This window comes from Halyomorpha halys, unplaced genomic scaffold, assembly GCF_000696795.3.
Source record: "Halyomorpha halys isolate HHAL.00 unplaced genomic scaffold, Hhal_1.1 Scaffold88.1, whole genome shotgun sequence".
Classification (NCBI taxonomy): Eukaryota; Metazoa; Arthropoda; class Insecta; order Hemiptera; family Pentatomidae; genus Halyomorpha; species Halyomorpha halys.
Genome location: NW_027114863.1, coordinates 571,272 through 590,430, shown reverse-complemented (window position 1 = coordinate 590,430; position 19,159 = coordinate 571,272). Strand labels below are relative to the sequence as shown.

Below are 19,159 nucleotides of genomic sequence, written 5' to 3'. Positions count from 1 at the left end.
ATAAATTGATTATATAATTTCAAATTATGAAGAAGATGGTCAGTATTGCAGTAAAAAAAGAACAAAAATAGTTAACAACTATTTATTTTCCGACGTTTCATCTTACTTTGTAGAGCTTCATCAGGGCTGTTAAAGTAGATAGCTTTAGAGACTTGGTGTCTCTAAAGCTATCTTAATTGTTAACTATTTTTGTTCTTAGTCTCTAAAGCTATCTTAGTTGTTAACTATTTTTGTTCTTTTTTGACCGCAACCCTGACCATCTTCGTAATTTAAATTTTTTTTTGTCTCCAGAAGAATTATAATTTTCGGAGATAAGCCCTTTTCGGAATATATAACTCAATTTAGGAATTATTAATCTGATTTAAAAATTTTATTTATAATATCTAATTTCTTTGCAGCCTCAGTGTTTGGGAGCTGGCAAGGACAATGGCAGAGTGGATGAAGTCTTCTTTTTCTAGTACGGTGGATAAGAAGGTATCAATCTTATTTTGGTTATTTATTTATTTTTTTTTTTTTGCACATTTTAAGTTAATAAATATCAATCATAATTATTTTGGGAGGGAAAAGAGGGTGAGGGGCATTATATTCCACATATCGGTTACGTTCCAGAGAATTTTATTGACAATTGTCTCTCACCGTAGTTACATTATTAAAATATATATTAGTACATAAAACACGAGGAAATGCTTGTTATAATTTATTTAAAATACATTTTTCTCGGCTGTTTTTTTACTATATTATTATTTTTGTTCCTTTGGGGGCTTTTATAACTTCCTTATAATCCCCAGAAAAACATTCTGTGAGTTGCAATTTTTTGCCTTTTCTAGTCATGTTTCATCTACGTACCAACTTAATTCACAGTATCATACGAACTTTGTTAAACATTTAATGAAACCAAAATAATCTATGAGAAAAGCAATGTCAATTCAGTTAGTCAATATGGCTAAAAAAAACAAAAAATATATTGAGCTATTAATTCAAGGTAATTTTTAAATAAAATTTGAATATCACTTCACAAAAAGTTCATACATTTTTTTATTTAAACATTTTATAAAAACCTTTGAGTTGCTTTTATTTCAACATTTTTAGCAGAAAAGTAACGTAGATTTGTTTGAACGGAAAAAAAAATTAAATTTACAATCATTACTGCAGTTCATAACTAATTAACAAGTTACTTTGCTAACAAGTATTTTTTTTTTAATCATAATTTTCATTGAGATATAATAATACAAGCTGCTACAACTTAGGACTGTTAGTATTACTGTCCTATTAGTATTCAGGTATACCATATATATTGACTAAACTAAATGAAAAAAAGAAGAAGGAAAAAATGCAAATGATAATAATAATATTTAAAAAAAAATACAAATATAATATTTAAAAATAAAAATATAAATTAACATAATATTGTAAATATAAATTAATATAATACTGTAAATATAAATCAATACAATAATATAAATATAAAACACTAAATACCACCATTTGCAGTCATTTTTTTCTCAAGTAATGTTAAGATTAAAAATCATACATGAAATGAGGTGTGGAGGTTCAAAAAAGGGATAAAAATGATTAAGTAATAACAAAATAATTTATATAAAAGTTACTTACTAATTAAATAAAAATAAAGTACTAATATATATTTGCATCTATATACAATAATTGACAAGGATTAGCTATTTGTTTTATCTTATGTTACATTATTATTAATACAATACTTCTTGTTATGTTCTGTTGCTGGTAGGACAGCTAAAGCTTTTTTGACACAACATAAAACTGAACAGTAGAAAAAAAAAAATAGACTCGGAATTCCCACTTCAACCGCTATTCCGTTGTACTATTCAATATACTAAAAACATTTTTCTCTTCTTCTTTTTTTTTTTATTTCTATATGTGTGAGTATTTCTAAAGATGGCTTTTGGACTTCCACGTAGGCACCCATCACCGAGGAACCCATCCCTAGGATAAAGGAGTTCCCCTTGACGCAGGAATCGGTGAAAAAATATATTGAAAAGGAGACAGCGAAGAAGAAGGAAGAAAAACAGGAGACGGTCCACATGCTGAGGAAAAAACTGCAGGGCCTCAGGAAGCTCAAGGTAAGTGGAACATCCCTAGCCCGGCATATTCTTTAAAACGTCCCGACTTTTTTTTATTCGTTTATCCTTTAATTTTATCCTTAGCTAATAGGAGATTAGGTTTCTAGTTATTAGGTTAACTTGACCTAAAATGAGGCAATTATAACATTACTTGAACCTAAGCGATCTCATATAGAAATAAAATAAAATATTTATTTTAGTAGAAGCTAGTTGGCCGCATGAAGTAGATTGTAGGAAGATTGAAGGTATCAAAATATTTAAAAAAAAAACTATTTATTATTTTAAAAAAATTATAAACCAAAGTTTCGCCCCACTTCGTCGGGGCTGTTTGAAACAAAGATGACAACTAAAATTTTGTCTCAGAATTTAATTATTAAAGGATTAATAATATAATATGTGAAATAATAATATAATATGTAAAGTGTATTATTGTAAGGTTCTTATGCTGGTCCAATTCATCTTAATGAAATTATAATTGTTTCTATTCAGAATAAACTTTTTCTGATAGGATAGAAGGAATTTTCTTTTGTTTATAATTATAGATAAGAAAATGATAATAATTCTATTACACTTAATAATTAATTAGGGATTGATGGTAGAATTAAATAAGAAATATCATTCAGTTGTCATCTTTGTTTCAATCCCATCTGCTCTGACGAAGCCCTGCAAAGTGGGGCGAAACGTTGGATAACAATAAATAGATTTTTTATACTATTAATACCTTTATTGACCACCACCCGGTCTAATTTCCAACAATAAAACATTAATTTATAGAGCATTATGCGATGCAATAATGTGTATATACATATATAAAATATATGCAGTGAATCTGAGCAGAGACATTCTGTATAATGTACATTAATACGGAGTCTAGTTACTTATATACTTATTATTCATTTTAAAAATATCTGTAATAGGGGCTGAGTATGATTTTTTGTATAATAAAACCATACGACCCATAGGAACGGATAAGTAACCGTATAATTCAAAGCTTTACTAGTTACGAGACTTTTTTTTTTCACTTACCTATATATGTAGTAATTAAGTATATAAGTATTGTGATCGTGAACAATTTCGAATCCAAAAATGGTAAAATGGTTAGTGTATATGTGTCAACCTAACTAAAAAAACGAAAATTCGTGAAAATTTGAAATTAAAAATTTTAATGCGGGCATCAAATTTGTCGATGAAATCGACTCTCGCGAAATCCCACATTATAGAACCTATTTTTCATATTTTTTTGATTTTCTCGATAACGGCTTTAACGATTTTGATTAAACTCAATATATGCCGTTTTTCAATTTCAGTCGCTTTTTAAATATTGCTAGATTGAACTATCTTAAAGTTTACTCTTACCGTTTTAAGCTAATATTTCAAAAGTGATATAGGGCCGTTGCTCCCCCGAAGTCTGAGTGGGGCGGGTCCGGCGGGGAAGGATTGCCTTTTTTGTGTTATGATCTCCTCTTGTGAGATTGTGACATGTCGTACATCGACCAACCTACTCGCTATAATTGTCTGTTTGAAAACTCAGATAGGTAAGGCTACCATGGAGGGCGGGAGTGGATGGTTTCATGCCGTTTTTCAATTTCAGACGCTTTTTAAATATTGGTATGTATAATTACAAGTCTAAATTGATTAATGTGCCATGTTGTATTTTCTAATATTATCAGATAGGTGTTATCCTCCTTGAAATAATAAGGCTTAGCATAAATGACGAATGTTAAAAAAACTTCCTTTAAAGTACCATTAATTCTTTTTATTTGGTATAAATAACCAGTTTTCATTATTGGCAGTATAAAATAATGGGTAAATACAATACATAAAAAAAATAATGAATTAATAAAGCAGATAATAAATAAACACAGGCTCGAATCGGAAGAAAATGAGATCATCTGATTGCAGGCATATGTTTACAATCCCGTTATCTTTTGTTATACTGACGTACTTTTTTATTTTAAATGTGTGAAGTATTTTTTTATTTTATGGTATTTACATAAAAATACATTCGCTAAATTTGATGTAAGATCATAATGGTATGATACAGGCGTGTAGAGAAACTACCCATTGGCAGCACTCTAAAAGCATTTTTAGAATATAAGGTCTCGAGGCCATCTTCTTTTCAGACACCTTGGAGGATTTTCGGAATGAAAGAGGAAGCAAGTTAGAAACTAATGGGTTTGGGTGGTTAGTATGGAAGGAGTGGTATCTGGTTCGGGCTAGATCGGTTACATATGGAACAATAAGATCTTTGTGGATGATTTTATATGTGAAAAAGTAAGGAGCATTAAGGATATTACGAAGGATTTTGGATTGTCAGGATTGGATAAGAGAGGAATTCGAAGGTTGGTTGTGCCCCAAAACTCAACTCCGCATGTCCAGATTGTCCTTATTAGGCATATTGATCAGTCTTTTGTAATTGATTGAAATTTTAGATCGTTTGTCTGCTGTAATAGACGGATTCGACATGTAGTGCCCTGTCTTTTCAGTCTTGTGTGAGGATTCCAAGCTAGTCGTATGTCCAATAAAACGGATCTGTTCGATAGGAGCAAAAGCAACATTATGAAAGGCAACAAGTGAGGGGGTAGAGATTTGTTTTCATACTTCGTATTTCGTTTTAGCACTCTTTGAGGTTTGTGATATGAACAGAGAAATTTAAATCATGTATGTTTAATATTTTCTCACATTTTACTCGTAGTGTTTTTTGTTTTTTTTTAAATTACAAAAATATCGATAAATTATACACAGTCCACCAATATACTCAAAACGTGTGGACGCAAGTAGCCACCAGACTGTGTTGTGTGATGTACGAGCAACGTAAGATTGTTTTCAGGAATTTAATGATATGCGCATACTCCATGCTCCAAGTATGTGAACCTGTGGGGAACGCTTTGCCCATTATGATATGATATAAAGTGGAAAATAAATTAATAAAATAAAGTAAACTACCTAAAAAAAAATATTTAATCAAAACTAAAAGTAAAAAAAAAAGTAACTATTTCAGCCAAAACGTTATTCTTCCTAATTTGTATACAAAATATGCTGAGGTAGAGATGAGAAAAGTCCATCACTAACCTTTTTTTATTTAATTAATTCAGCTCTGACCGATTCAAGCAGTCAGTAATCGTAGGGAACATGTAATAATTATATTACATTTAACTACATTTGCTATTTTAATGCCAACAAAATTATTCGAACTTCCTAATTGAAAAATAAGTATACAAAACTTTTAATTATGCGTGTTAATAAAGAGAAAAACTTTCAACTGCCTTTTTACGTGTAATTTGGATATATTACATTATACATTCTAATGCCTTTGTCGGTATCTAGGAAGATAATTTTATATAATTTTTTTTAAAATTATTTATTTAATGTAATTTACAACTGTACAAAATAATACAATAGGTAAAGATGTAGTATGTTTCATATACACTTGAAAATATTGGGAAGGAAACTTCAAACATTAATTTAAATTAGAAGGTCCCGTGGCCATCTTATTTTCTGACGCCTCGGAGGATTATCAGGGATTGTTAAGGATGAAAGATTAATAATTAATGGGTTAGGATGGTTAAGGAGTTTGGAATGAGAAGACGCATATCTGCTTTGGGTCAAATCTGCAACGAATGGGATGTTAAGGTCTTTGTGAATGAGTTTATATGAGACGTAATAAGGAGCATCAAGGATTTTACGTAGGATTTTGGATAGTAAGGATTGGATGCGGGAAGAATTTGATGGAGTCCCAGAGCTCAATTCCATATGTCCAAATTGGTCTGATTATCGTAGTGTATACTAATTTTTTGTAGTGGATGGGAAGGTTAGAGCGTTTGTCAAGTAAATGTTGTAGCAATCGGAATCTACGAGCAGTTTCTTGTCGTTTCAGTCTTGTGTGTGGATTCCAAGTAAGTCACTTGTCAAGATGGAGCCCTATTTATCGAATCTGTTCAACAGGCATAATTTTATATAATTGAATGAGAAAACATTAAAACACTTAATATTTCTTGTCAACCTTATACGGAAACATTTTTAATACTTGCAAATATCATAAGAAGCAATTTAACATATACCATATGTTCATATTGACAAAAGGTAGGTTACAGATAACACATGATTTAAATGATTAACTATATAAGTGATAAGATACAATACCACATTTAAATATAATCTAATCTCCTCTGCCAAAGACCGATACGATTTAATTTTTAATCTGCTAACATTTAAACTATACAATAAATTTTTAATTTATATAGAAACCATGGTAAAGATTGAACATAAAAATCACCAAACAAGTTTTATTATCCTCTTTTTATTGTTCATAAACAATTGCATATGTAATAAAATAAACCTCATTAGGGTATTAGAACTAGATATCTCAGCTTTTTATGATGTCTTTAAAGTTCAAATACTAAATTTTCTAGATATCAATAAATGGAAAATTAAATTATATACAATTTTTTATTTCTTAATTACGATAAAGATAAAAATCTTATGTGAATGTTTTCTTGTAATACCTCTTGCCACGCTCCTCTCCCGTCTTCATCATAAACACTCGCCAGTTCCTTTAATAAAAAAAATTAAATTTAATCAAGGTAAATAATAATAATGACTTAATTGTTATCTAGTTTTACAATAAGGAATCGATTTTTAATTTTTTTTATTATCTATTTTTAATAACGGTTTTAAATCTCTACCACTACAATCCATAAAGGTTTAGTGGTTCAGCACTTTGTAAAGAAGTACTGTTACTAGACCAACGGTTGTGCAAGGAGGTGATTTAGTCAGAATCACGCTCGACCGCCAGATTTTTACCCAATTAAGAGCACCCAATTTAAGAGGCTATTTGAACCCCAGTGAAGTTGACTCACGGCTACAGTGTAACAGAAAATAATTTTCTGCCCAGCTATTTTCGGAGTTAGAGGCCACGCCCTTTACCCCTTGGTTACCGCACTCTCTGACGGTTTTATCGCTTTTGATGAAACTCCGTATAAAATGTACAATTAGATGTTCTTTAATATCAGATACGTCTTATCCTCAGTGAAATAGTTCGACATAGCATAAATGTCGAATGTTTAAAACATTTTCCTCTGAAGTAACTTTTATTATTTGAAACTAGTAGTTCCGGCAATTCTTCGCTATAGTTGTGTTTGAGTATATGTATATATACATTAACTGGACATTGAAACTTTGATATGAATTAATAGATACTTGAAGTGATAATACGGAAGCTATAGTAACATGAGTGGTTTAGTAACTTTGCTGTATAAATCTTCCCGTTATAGAAAGACGCACCCAGAGCGCTTGGTTGGGAACTTAGTGGGTTCGATTCCTGTATTGGCAGTTAATATTTATTTCTCGGCGGCCCCGAGGAATAAATATTGAAACTCCTTCCTTGGTTAGTACGCGGCGGCTACTTAGCTATTGTATGCAGGAGTTGGCAAAAAGGTCATACCGATTAGTTCCCCTCCAGTTACCGAAAAATATGCCTATTCTGGACTAAAAATCTGATATCTCAAATAAAATAGTGATACTTTGAACACGAGTTAACCAATCTTCTCAAAAATTGGGAACGTAAGTAGGGGGCAGGGGTACTTAGTGAAAGTTCTGTGATGCGCGCACAGTTCCTTAGTTTTGGTTTTACTGTCAATCTGATTGGCCGCGCAGTGGTCCCCTATATACTGTATATACGCTGTCCCCGAGGAGGGAAATTTACCATGTGCTAAAGCTTATAATATTTATTTGCTATTTTAATCATATGCTCAACCAATTATGAATAAAAGCGTAATGGAAACGGTCGACAACATAACGAAAAAATAAAGTAATTTACAATGCACTGAAAAATATAGATAGATGAACTCAGAATTAAGTTTTTGTTTGATAGGACTAGTGGAAATATGTAATAAAACTAAAACTCACTAAAGCACATTTAGTGCTTTCCAAGTGCAGTACCCAGCACTGCCTGTCCCTGTGCTGCCGCTGCTTGTGCTGAGAATTCTTTAAAAGCTTTTTCAATTTCACTTTTTTTTTCGGGCGCCAACTTATCGACACGATCCTTCAGAGCTTGCAGATTCTTAAGTTTGTTTTTGACTACCTCATTCACCTCCTTGCGAATGCTATCTCTTTGATTCTCTGGTATGATATCTCCTAATTTCGTCATGAGGAGGTCTCCAAGATTTTCGAGTTTTGCTGCCATATCCAAAAATAATTTTTATTTTTTGCTTTATGATAATTTGAGATGTGGAAAAATCTAAATTGGAAACAATCCAAATTTATTACCTCTAACAATGTAACCCATCTGTTATTCTTAACAAATATATATTTATTTTGGAAAATTATTAGTAAAGGTAGTTGGGTAGTTGATTGACATTTATAGAAAAAATAAATAAAAAATACAGGGTGTAAGATAATAAAGTGGACAAACTCCGGATGGTGATTCTACATCTTGAACACAAAAAAAAGACCCGACTTCTCTTTACAAAAATAGCCTACCTTCTAAGCCATTTGTCCTACAGAAAAATGAAAACGATTTTTTAATTTACAAGGGTTTTTGACTAAAAATTTTATTTTCCGATTTTTTCGAAAATTCATATTTAAGGGTTTCTCGAGGTGTAAAAACGAATATCGACTTTGTTTTACTCCTGAAAAATCTGTTATTACATTTTCATAGGTCATTCGGGGTCAGACACTACAGGGAAGGGTTTTATTTAAAAACACAGATGATACTAGGGGTATTCATGATGTTGTGTTAAATGTTTTACCATGTTAAATGTTATAACTATAGGATTGTGAGCAGCCCTGTTTGAAGTCATGTTAAACGTTAAATGCATAAGAGCCCCTAGCGGATTTTCTCAGCAACTTTTTTTGATAAGCCTTAATGTTTATAACCTTTCCTTCCAGAGCCTCATGTTAATTGTTTACTTCGAATTTGATTTAAGTTTCAGTTTTGATTTAAGCAATTTATTACAACATGCCTTGAGTGAGTGAAAAGTGAAATTTGTGCGAAAGTTTATCTTATGAGTGTCTTATTGATCTTCAAACTTGTGAGGAAGAGAATGAAGATGAGCTAATTGACAACTTTATTGAAAGTTTTTTGTGTTTAGGTTGTTACTAATTTTCAATATTTTATTGTGCATCTTTGAATAAAATTATTATGTTCTAAGAAAAATGATATGTAATAAAAGTTGTTATTATGTCAAAAACCCACTTTTTTAGTATGTATTGTATAATAATGAGCCCATTATCCTCTTATCATCAAACCTTATGTATTGTTTAAGAATAAAATCACTTATTTTCAGTAATTTCTTTGAAAAATTTTATAACAAACATATATGTTACTTGTTACATGTCAAGTAAAAGTTAATTTAAATAGCTACAAAATGTCACTCCTCCCATGTTTCTACCTTAATCATGAGTGGAGTTATTTGTATTTAAAAAACTAGCCATTAGCAATTTAGAAAACTATCTAGCTATAATTTCAAAACTAGTGAACATAAATAAAACTTGGATGTTCCTCTTAGATGCCAGGAAGCTTTATGGAAACTACTTTGGTGCCAAATTTTATTTGTATTTTGATTTTACAAAGCTTCAGCTCCTCCGCAATCCTTTTCTTTTCAAATTCAAATCGCTCCCTATCCAACACAAGGCGGTCTGCTAATACCTCTTCTGTTTTTTTTCTCCGTTGTATTATTAAAGTTATCCATTGTGATTTAATAACAGGGGTATGGAATAATAACTAGCACAAACACGAAAGAACTAACCTGACACAACAAACAAAAATGGTGGCGAGCTCAACTGGTCTATTGCGTGACGTCATTTTCCATTTAACAGACCAAGTAACAGAATCTCAGCCATGTTACATGTTATTTCGTTTTACCACGGCCAAAGCAATTTTTTTCCATTTAACATGAGTTTTTCCATTTAACATGTTAAACTAAAGATCATGAATACCCCTATAGTTAAGTTAGTTGTTAATACGTTACCATAGTTATAACATCATATATATATTTAGCAGCTTTGTGAGCTTTGGGACTCCACTAAACCATCAAATTCCTCCCGAATCTAATCCTTACATTCCAAAATCCTTAATGCTCCTTACTTTCTCACAAATCAAGTCATCCATCAGGACCTCAATGTTCTATATGTTGCCGATTTAGCCAGAACCCGATACCATTCCTTCCATGATAAACTTCTCAACCACCCAAATCCACTTGTTTCTAACCACCTGGCTTCTCCTTCATTAGCTAATAATCCTCCTAAGCGTCTGGAAAGAAGATGGCCTCGAGATCTTCTCCCCTAGAAATGTTATTGGAGTTCTATCAGTGGGTAGATTCTTGTAGAAGTTCGTATCATGTCACTATGTCATCTACAGCAAATTTACTTGTTGTATATTTTTCTATACAGTTGTAAATAACAATAAATAATTTTAAAAAAAAAGTACACAATTAATAGTTTGTACATAATATCAATAAATTAGTGTAATTAGTTAAAATTAAACAATTAGGTATACTTGATTTGTGACAAATTAAGGAGCATTAAGGATTGGATTCGGGAGGAATTTGATGGTTTAGTGGAGCCCCAAAGCTCAACTCCGTATGTTCAGATAATAGTCATCAGTCTTTTGTAATGGATTGGCAATTTGGACCGTTTGTCTAGTAAATGTTGCAATAGTCGAAATCGACGAGCAATTTCTTGTCTTTTTTGTCTTGTTTGAGGATTCCATATCAGTTGTTTGTCCAGATGTAGTCCTAAGTAACGGATCTGTTCGACCAAAATAAGAGGGGTATTATTAAAGGATACTGTAGGGCAAGAAGTCATGGGCTTACGTCGAAGGGTAAATTTATTGAAATTAATTTTAATCCTCCAGTTTAATTGTGTACATTAAATCTTTATGTATCCTCAAATATAGCAATAACGAAGCATTCCCGGCTCAGCTTTTCCACAATAAACTTTTGAATTACTGGACCGATTTACGTGCAATTTTTTTTCAAAAGCCCCCTGTCACCATGGAAAGGTTCAAAGATAATGAAATCCCCGATAACTCAGGTAGTGAAAACGTTATGAACAGAAAGAATTAAGCGTTCTGGGTTTGTAGCTGAGAAAGTATGATTTCTTTTCACGGTTATCCTACGTCAATTGATTCGTCTCTTTCCGAAGAATATGAAAAAAGTATTTCTGATTCTATTAAGCTATATTATATCTTAAGCCAATTATAAAAACGTAATGTGGTTCGGGGTAAAGTAGGTCAGAAAAAAAGCAAATAATATTCGTTTTTAGTGTTGTCTCAAACTTCAAAATACCATTTTTCAAGGAAATTGGAATATTTTCACCTTTTTTTTCTTTTTCTCCCGATATCAAGTGTTCATCTAATCGTTCACAACTTCCCTTCATTTAATCCAAATCCTTTCGCTGAAGAGCTCTTTCAGGCTACAACTAAAGGTAGATTTAATGCCGTTATATGAGCGAAATATTGATTTCAAATAAAGAAAAAATTTCTAACGTTTTATTTTATTTCTCCGGTTTTTATTTGTTTAAGTAGACACGGTTTGTACCTTTTGGTGCAGTTTCTTCTTCTTCTTTACTGCCACAACAGGCGCAATAAGCTGCCCTTGGCCTGCTCAACGGCCTCCAACCATCTTTCTCTTTCTTCTGTAAGGATAACTGGGATCCTCAGTAGTCGCAGATCCCGACTCACAGCATCCCCCCCATCGGCCCTTCGGCCTACCACTTTGCCGTACACCATCCGGAACGTAACTGTACAGTTTATGAGCCACTCTTTCCTCGCTCATCCTCATTACATGGCCAAGCCATTTAAGCCTCTGTGTCCTTATGAGGAGATGCTACATTCCTTATAGAGCCCAAAAAGTTCACCATTTTCCTTCTTCGCCAATTACGATTCTCGCATACTGGCCCTACGATTCTCCTCCTCAGAGGGGTTTCTTAGTTTCAATTATAAACTCTAAGTGTGAGTAATTCTCCTCCTCAGAATTACTCTTTCAAACTTGTCTAGCAGGTTAATGCTTTTATTACTTAGCGTCCAAGTTTCTCCACCGTATGTGACGACTGGCCTTATCTGCTTTTAATTAGCCTTACAATGGAGAAATAAGCTCTATTTCCAGCAGCAATTCTGCTTTTAACTCACTCCTTCTTCTTCATCCTGGTTCTTATTGATAATAGAGCCATGGTAAGTAAAACTTCTTACCACTTCGAAATTATTTTCAGGCGACTCATCCTTTGGTCCAGAGGCTTCTTACCCCACAGCAAATTCTTGTTTTTTTCCTCATTAATATGGTAATAAATGTTGTATGGGACGTACTGAAAGATCAGTAGTTAGTGAATTTATATTGAAAAATTTATATCTCAAAAAACATTTGAAGTACAGATGTCTATTAGCACTCACATTAAAGCTAGTTTAATGAGCTATAAAGTAGTTTATGATGTATATCTTCGTAGGAGTAATAGTTTACATGAAATTTGCTAAAATAAATTGATTAATAGTTGTTTATATTCATATGTGAAATCATAAAAACTACTACCCCTACGAACATAATTGTCATAGACTACATTATAGTAAGTTAAATTTCCTATATTTTGGGAGACATATGTGCGTCTTATGGTTCTAGAGATATATTTTTTTAAAAATCCAATATTTTATACGAACAACTAGAAACATTTTGTGAGTTCATTTTGTCAAATATCATAAAAAGTACTACTCCTACAAAGATAAACATAATTAACTATTTTGTAGTAAATTTAATTAGCTTAATTAAAGAATTTGAGCGCTGGCAGACATCAGTACGTCCAACGGTTTCTGAAATAAAGTTTTTCATAAATCAAATTTACTGTCCGTACAACTATAAATCAATTTATTTTAGCAAATATCATGAAAACTACTATTCCTACAAAGGTAAAGGTCATAAACTTCTTTATAGTGCATTAAACTAGCTTTAATTTGAGTGCTAATAGACATCTGTACGTCACATAGTTCCTGAGATATAGATTTCTAAGAATAAATTAACTAACTACTAATCTTTCAGTAGATTTTTAAGGAATTTTGCTTTTTAAAAAGCCATATCTCGAGAACTATTGGACGTAACTAGCTCTTTTAAGGCTAATATTTCAGGAAATTTACCCTTATTTATAATAATGTTCTCTTAGATTTTCTAGTGTTATCGGTAGTTTTTAAGATATAGAGCTCCGAATGAAAAATTAATGTTTTTTTAAGGTTTTGAAAAAGTCACCATTTTTTAATCCCCCAACCTATACTTGGCAGACTCATCAATTTTGACTATTAATTATACATAGTTTTTATTGAAGTAATCAAAAATATTGGGATGAGATAACTGCCTTTTTTCTTCCCGGCTCTTGTACTGTAATTGAAAGTTGTGTAATGCGGGCACCGTTCTAGAGTTTTGGTTTTACTGACAATCTGATCCCCGTGCAGTGGTCCCTACATACCTATAAGCTGTCCAATCCGCATGTAGAAGAGAAACTTACCATGTTAACTGTGCTAAAGCTTCTATTATTTACTTGTTATTTTAGTAATAAACTCAAATTACTATGAATACAAGCATAATGAAAATAAACGACAAGAAACCGAAAAAATAAGCTAACTTATAATGCTAAGAAAAATTCCGTTTAATTAACTAGTGCAATATGTAATAATACAAAACTCACTAAATAAATTTTATGGCAGTGCCAGTGCTATTATTGCCTTTTCTGTGAATTCTTTAAAAGCTGTTTCAACTTCACTTTTGTTTTCGTGAACCAACTTATCGATGCGATCCCTCAAGGTTTGCAGATTCTTAAGTTGGTTTTTGACCACCTCATTCGCCTCCATGCGAATGTCTTCTTTTTGTTCCTCTGGTATGAGACTTCCTAATTTCGAAATGAGAAGGTCTCCAAGATTTTCTAATTTTTCCGCCATCTCCAAAATTTTTTTTATTTTTTTTTTTATCCAAATTCGAAATTTGGAAATACCACATATGAAACACGTTATATAATTTATTACCTCTAATAATGTAACCCATCTGTTTGCTTTTATATTATCATGTTTCATACAAACGTACGTAAATTATATTCATAATTTGGGTAGCTGTGCTGCTGTGACATTTTAGCACTCCTAGCGTAGACAGAGGAGAACTATCCTAAGAAGGTTAAAGAAATATTTGTCTGTGTTAAAATTATAAAGAAAAGAAATACATTTATCACTGTAAAGAAACACATATAGTGTATATTCAAATCAACTGTACACACATAACAACTTAGAACCTTCCCCCTTGTTATCATACAATCAGTGTTACTAAATAGCAGATATTGTTCATATTCCAACAGTCTGTTCTTTGCAAATGTTTGTTTATTCTTTTCAAATGCTTTTGTTTATAATTATAACTTTGTAAAGATCCTGTCAGTTACTTGTAATACTACACTGTTAGATTCATTAAAACTGTGGAATGGGACTTTCATTCAATTTTATTTTTTTAGGAAAGTATAATAGTATTTCTTCTTTGAAGCATATTACCTTACTACTTTTGCCTTTCATTTATAATAAACTATTGTTTTAGCAATCGTCTGCCTACATTCTTCACAGTTACAAATTGAATAAAGTATTAACTATGACTTCAAGTAAGAAACTATATGTCCATAGTTTAAGTGAGACTTTTTCTCACATTTCTTGTTTAGAGCTCTTGAATTTATTTTTTTTAAATACAAAATTTTGATTTAGATTAGGTTTATTTAAGCATAACAAAAAAAAAAAAAAAGATAAAACAAAATTATTTTGATACAAGAGCAAACTAGTTTTAAAAAAATCAAAAAACAAACATAATAATAAAATAGCAATAAAGATAATATAATATTTTAGACAGAAAAAGTTATAAAAAGAATCAAAATACAGATATATCATAATTATAAGAATATAACACTAATTTTAAAAATTTTAAGTGAAAATGATATATGTTTTGCCACTGATAAGTTTGATGTGGGTCTAGTTGGAGTTGGTGAAGCTCACATTAAACTGAAGGGGGAAACCATATTTCGGGGAAACCGTACAGATGTTCATACCCTGATCTATATGAATCATAAAATTTAAAGTTATTAGAGAATAATTTGATTGAAGAATCGAGCTCCCCTTTTGTGCAACTGTTACTCTAGCATTAAAAAAAAAAAAGATAGAAAAAGAACGCGGCTATATGTCGATTTTCGAGGACTAAAAGAGTTAGAAGTATCTAAACTTCGACCATTTCCGAGAATCGACGATCTAGTAGTTTGTTCAATGCAAGGATATTAACTCGGTTTTTTAGTCACCTTTTTGAATGAAACACAGGGAAAATATGGTGTTAATGAAACAAAAAGGTCACTGGAAAATAAAATTCCTGCCATTTGGTTTTAAAAACTCTTCAGCTATCTTTCAATGAATTTGGGTTGGTATTTTGCTTAAACATAATTTGAATCAATTTTATGTAAATTATATTGACGATATTTTCATTTTTCACAATCTTTTGAAGACATTTGGAAAATTTGGGTTTAGCCTTTGAAGCAGCTAAGAAAGGTGGACTTAAACTAAATCTAGTGAAATGTGGCTTTGTTATGCAGTCAAAGCAAAACTTGGGCCACGAAAAAGGATATCACAAGATTCGTCTGATAGAGCACTGTTTGAGGGTGATTAAAATGATTCAACTAGATGACATAGTAAATCATCAGGCTACAATCACAGATCGAGGCTTCCAAGAATGCTGTATCTATTATTTTTGGGTTTACAAAGTTTAATTCATTGCTCAATTTTTTGCAGTGGTAGGCCAGAGCTGTGAAATTTATACTTTTAACGTTTCTACAATTGGTTGAATGTTCCTTGATTTTAGTTTCCAGTTTTTTAGATGTTTCACCAATGTATACTTTTTCACAATTTTTATAAGCTATCTTATAAATTGCATTTAATTTTTCCATCTTATCAACTTTGTCTTTCATGTTGGATAGCTTATTCTGTAACTTATTATTACTGTATATGTGTATGTGTATTGTATTTATATGTGTTTATTTAATGTTAATTTAAGATGTGAAATCGATTTTTCCTTTTTTTTTTTTTTTAATTTCTCAATGACGGCTCATGTGGGTTCGATTCCCAGAGTTTTGGTTTTACTGTCAATCTGATTGGCCGTGTAGAGGTGCCTATATACTGTATTAATTATATACTATATATGAGCTGTCCAATTTTGTCGTAAGGAGCGAAACTTATCATGTTGACTGTGCTCAAGCTAGTATTATTTATTTGGTATTTTAATCATAAACTGAATTAATTATGAATAGAAGCGAAAATTTCATTACAGAAGACAACAAACCGAAAAAGGTATTTTACACATTACACAGAAAAATATGGGGGAATTACTTAGAATAAGTTTTTTTTAAAGAACTAGTGCAAACATGAACTAAACCAAATTTTTTGGCGTTGCCTGTACTGACAAATCTTTAAAAGCCTAAAGGTCAATTATACTAGATCCACTGGGGGAAGAATAAGTTATCCTAAACGTTGCCATCAAAAACTAAATATGTTACCTGGTCGCAGTTCAGAAAATCTGGAGTGGAAGAGGAATATTTTTTCGGAACTTACCAATACAAGCCATCATTAGTTTTTTGGGGGCTTCAATCCATTTTCTAAAAAAACAGCTCGTGTTATAAAAACTTCGATATAGAGATTTACATACTCACCTTCCTTTTTCCTTGTTTTGTCTTTTATTCCGGAATGAATTAGAAATGTTTAAAATTAAATAGTGTCAGAAGATGATCAGCAAATCACCCTGATGATTTTCTTACAATATTTTTTTTTAAATAACTTATTTATTGTTATTTACAACTGAATACACATATATACAACAAGTAAATTTGCTGTAGGTGACATAGTGACATGATACAAACATGTGGAGAATCTACCCACTGATAGAACTCCAATAACATTTCTAGAGGAGAAGATCTCGAAGCCATCTTCTTTTCTAGGAGGATTATTAGGTAATGAAGGAGTAGCCAGGTTAGAAAACAAGTGTATTTGGCTGGTTATGAAGTTTTTTATGGAAGGAACGGTATCTGGTTCTGGACAAATCGGCAACATATGGAATATTGAGGTCCTGATGGATGACTTGATTTGTGACAAAGTAAGGAGCATTAAGGATTTTGGACTGTAAGGATTGGATTCTAGAGGAATTTGATGGTTTAGTGGAGCCCCAAAGCTCAACTCCGTATGTCCAGATAGGCCTTATAATAGTCATGTAGATCAGTCTTTTGTAATGGCATGGCAATTTAGACCGTTTGTCTAGTAAATGTTCCTTACAATATAAATTAATAAATAGATACTTACAGTCTTAATTTCGTGAATAAATATGAAAACAAAATACAACAAACCGAAAAAATAAGGTAATTTACAATGCTCAGAAAAATATAGGTGAATGAACTTAAAATAGGTTTTTGTTTTATAGGACTAGTGGAAATATGTAATAAAAGAGAACTCACTAAAGGACATTTAGTGCTTTCCAAGTGCCGTACCCAGCATTGCCTGTCCCTGTGCTGCCGCTGCTTCTGCTGAGAATTCTTTAAAAGCCTTTTCTACATCATTTTTTTTGTCGGGCGCCAACTTATCGACACGATCCTTCAGGGCTTGCAGATTCTTAAGTTTGTTTTTGGCTACCTCATTCGCCTCCTTGCGAATACTATCTTTTTGATTCTCTGGTATGATATTTCCTAATTTCGTAACGAGTAGGTCTCCAAGATTTTCAAGTTTTGCTGCCATATTCAAAAATTATTTTTTTTTTTCATTTTTTGCTGTATGATAATTTGAGATGTGGAAACATTTCACATGGGGTAAAACATGTTATATAATTTATAACCTCTAACAATGTAATTCACCTGTTTCCTTTTATGTTAGCGTGTTCGTACAAATATTTATTTATTTTGGATAATTATTAGTGAAGGTTGTTAATGAACTTTATAAAAATAATAAAAAGATACAGGGTGTAACAGAATAAAATCGGCAAACCTCGGATGGTGATTCTACATCTTGAATACAAAAAAAAGTAGGCTTTACCAATTTTTCATGTGGGCAGAATCTTAGTTTTGTATATTTTATCTGTATAACACTTTTCTTCATAAAATAGCCCACCTCCAAAGCCATTTGTCCTACCATTGTAATGTAATATAAATTAGAATGTAAAAAAATGTGGATAAGAAAAGGAAAAGAAGTGCCGTCTCTAATTACAGCACATATTAGAAAATTTAATTGTGATGTTGAAACATGTTAAAAATCGATAGAAAATTTTAAATAAGGTTACAATGATCGACATTTTAATAGAAAAAATTATTATTGTTATGGAAATATATTATCTTCAGTTTCTGGAAAGGCTAGTGCCCTCTTTAAATGGAGTATTTATTTTTTTTTTTAACTTTATTGATTGATATTACAATCAGCCACACTGTTGTGGGCAATAGGTAGGAGTGAAGAATGATTATTATAAAATATTATTAAAAAAAAATAGTTCATAAAAATAAATTAAATCTCTCATAAAATATATATAAACAGAAAGATAAAGAAAATGAACATAATCAAACTATGCGCATGAAAAAATAAATAAACAAAATAATCTCTAGTCACATTTACATTCTTATATACAATATTTACACAATCGACCTGTGGATCACTGAGCCCACTCTATCCTCCACGTGTGAGGGGTAGAGCAGAGCTCAAAAGATCCCAGCGCATCCCTCTCGCCGCATCACACGTAATGAGCCAGTGGAGGCTGAGCAATTGCGGTAAAGCCGCAAACATTCAACTTGAATGGAACATCTGACCACTGTCAAAACTCTGATTGTCCATTTTTATTTTAAAATATGTCTCCAGGCCACTGCCGTTTCAACCTTCGAGGTGGAAGGTAGGGATGGGTGGAACTGGATAAGGATTGAACCAAAGGATTAGGATGATTAAAAATATTATATGGAATTTGGTTGGTATGAGGTCAAGGACAAAATGTAACACGAAGGTCATGGTGTAGTGTTCGGTTGGAAACGTAGTAGGGTGCATTGACTATAGTTGGAAG

The 19,159-nt window shown here is 31.7% G+C and overlaps 1 protein-coding gene and 1 long non-coding RNA gene across 6 annotated transcripts in view; one reads left to right on the top strand and one right to left on the bottom strand.

Annotated features, from left to right (window-relative positions):
- Positions 1-19,159, top strand: part of LOC106677135 (uncharacterized) — a 167,332-nt gene that overhangs the window by 19,501 nt on the left and 128,672 nt on the right. For both annotated transcript variants that reach the window (XM_067051965.1, XM_067051964.1), the window contains exons 3-4: positions 399-474; positions 1,935-2,096. In XM_067051965.1, the coding sequence (XP_066908066.1) occupies positions 399-474; positions 1,935-2,096 (238 nt within the window). The remainder of the gene's footprint in view (positions 1-398; positions 475-1,934; positions 2,097-19,159) is intronic.
- Positions 6,527-18,131, bottom strand: LOC106677141 (uncharacterized). Of its 4 annotated transcripts, XR_002945617.2 has the most exons (4): positions 17,583-18,131; positions 16,635-16,733; positions 8,004-8,334; positions 6,527-6,649 (listed from the first exon to the last, which is right to left on the bottom strand). It is a non-coding gene; the product is annotated as an uncharacterized lncRNA (long non-coding RNA). The 4 variants fall into 4 exon arrangements; XR_010844682.1 differs by lacking the exon at positions 16,635-16,733 and having other exon boundaries at positions 17,583-18,105; XR_001342553.2 differs by lacking the exons at positions 16,635-16,733; positions 17,583-18,131 and adding an exon at positions 13,761-14,777.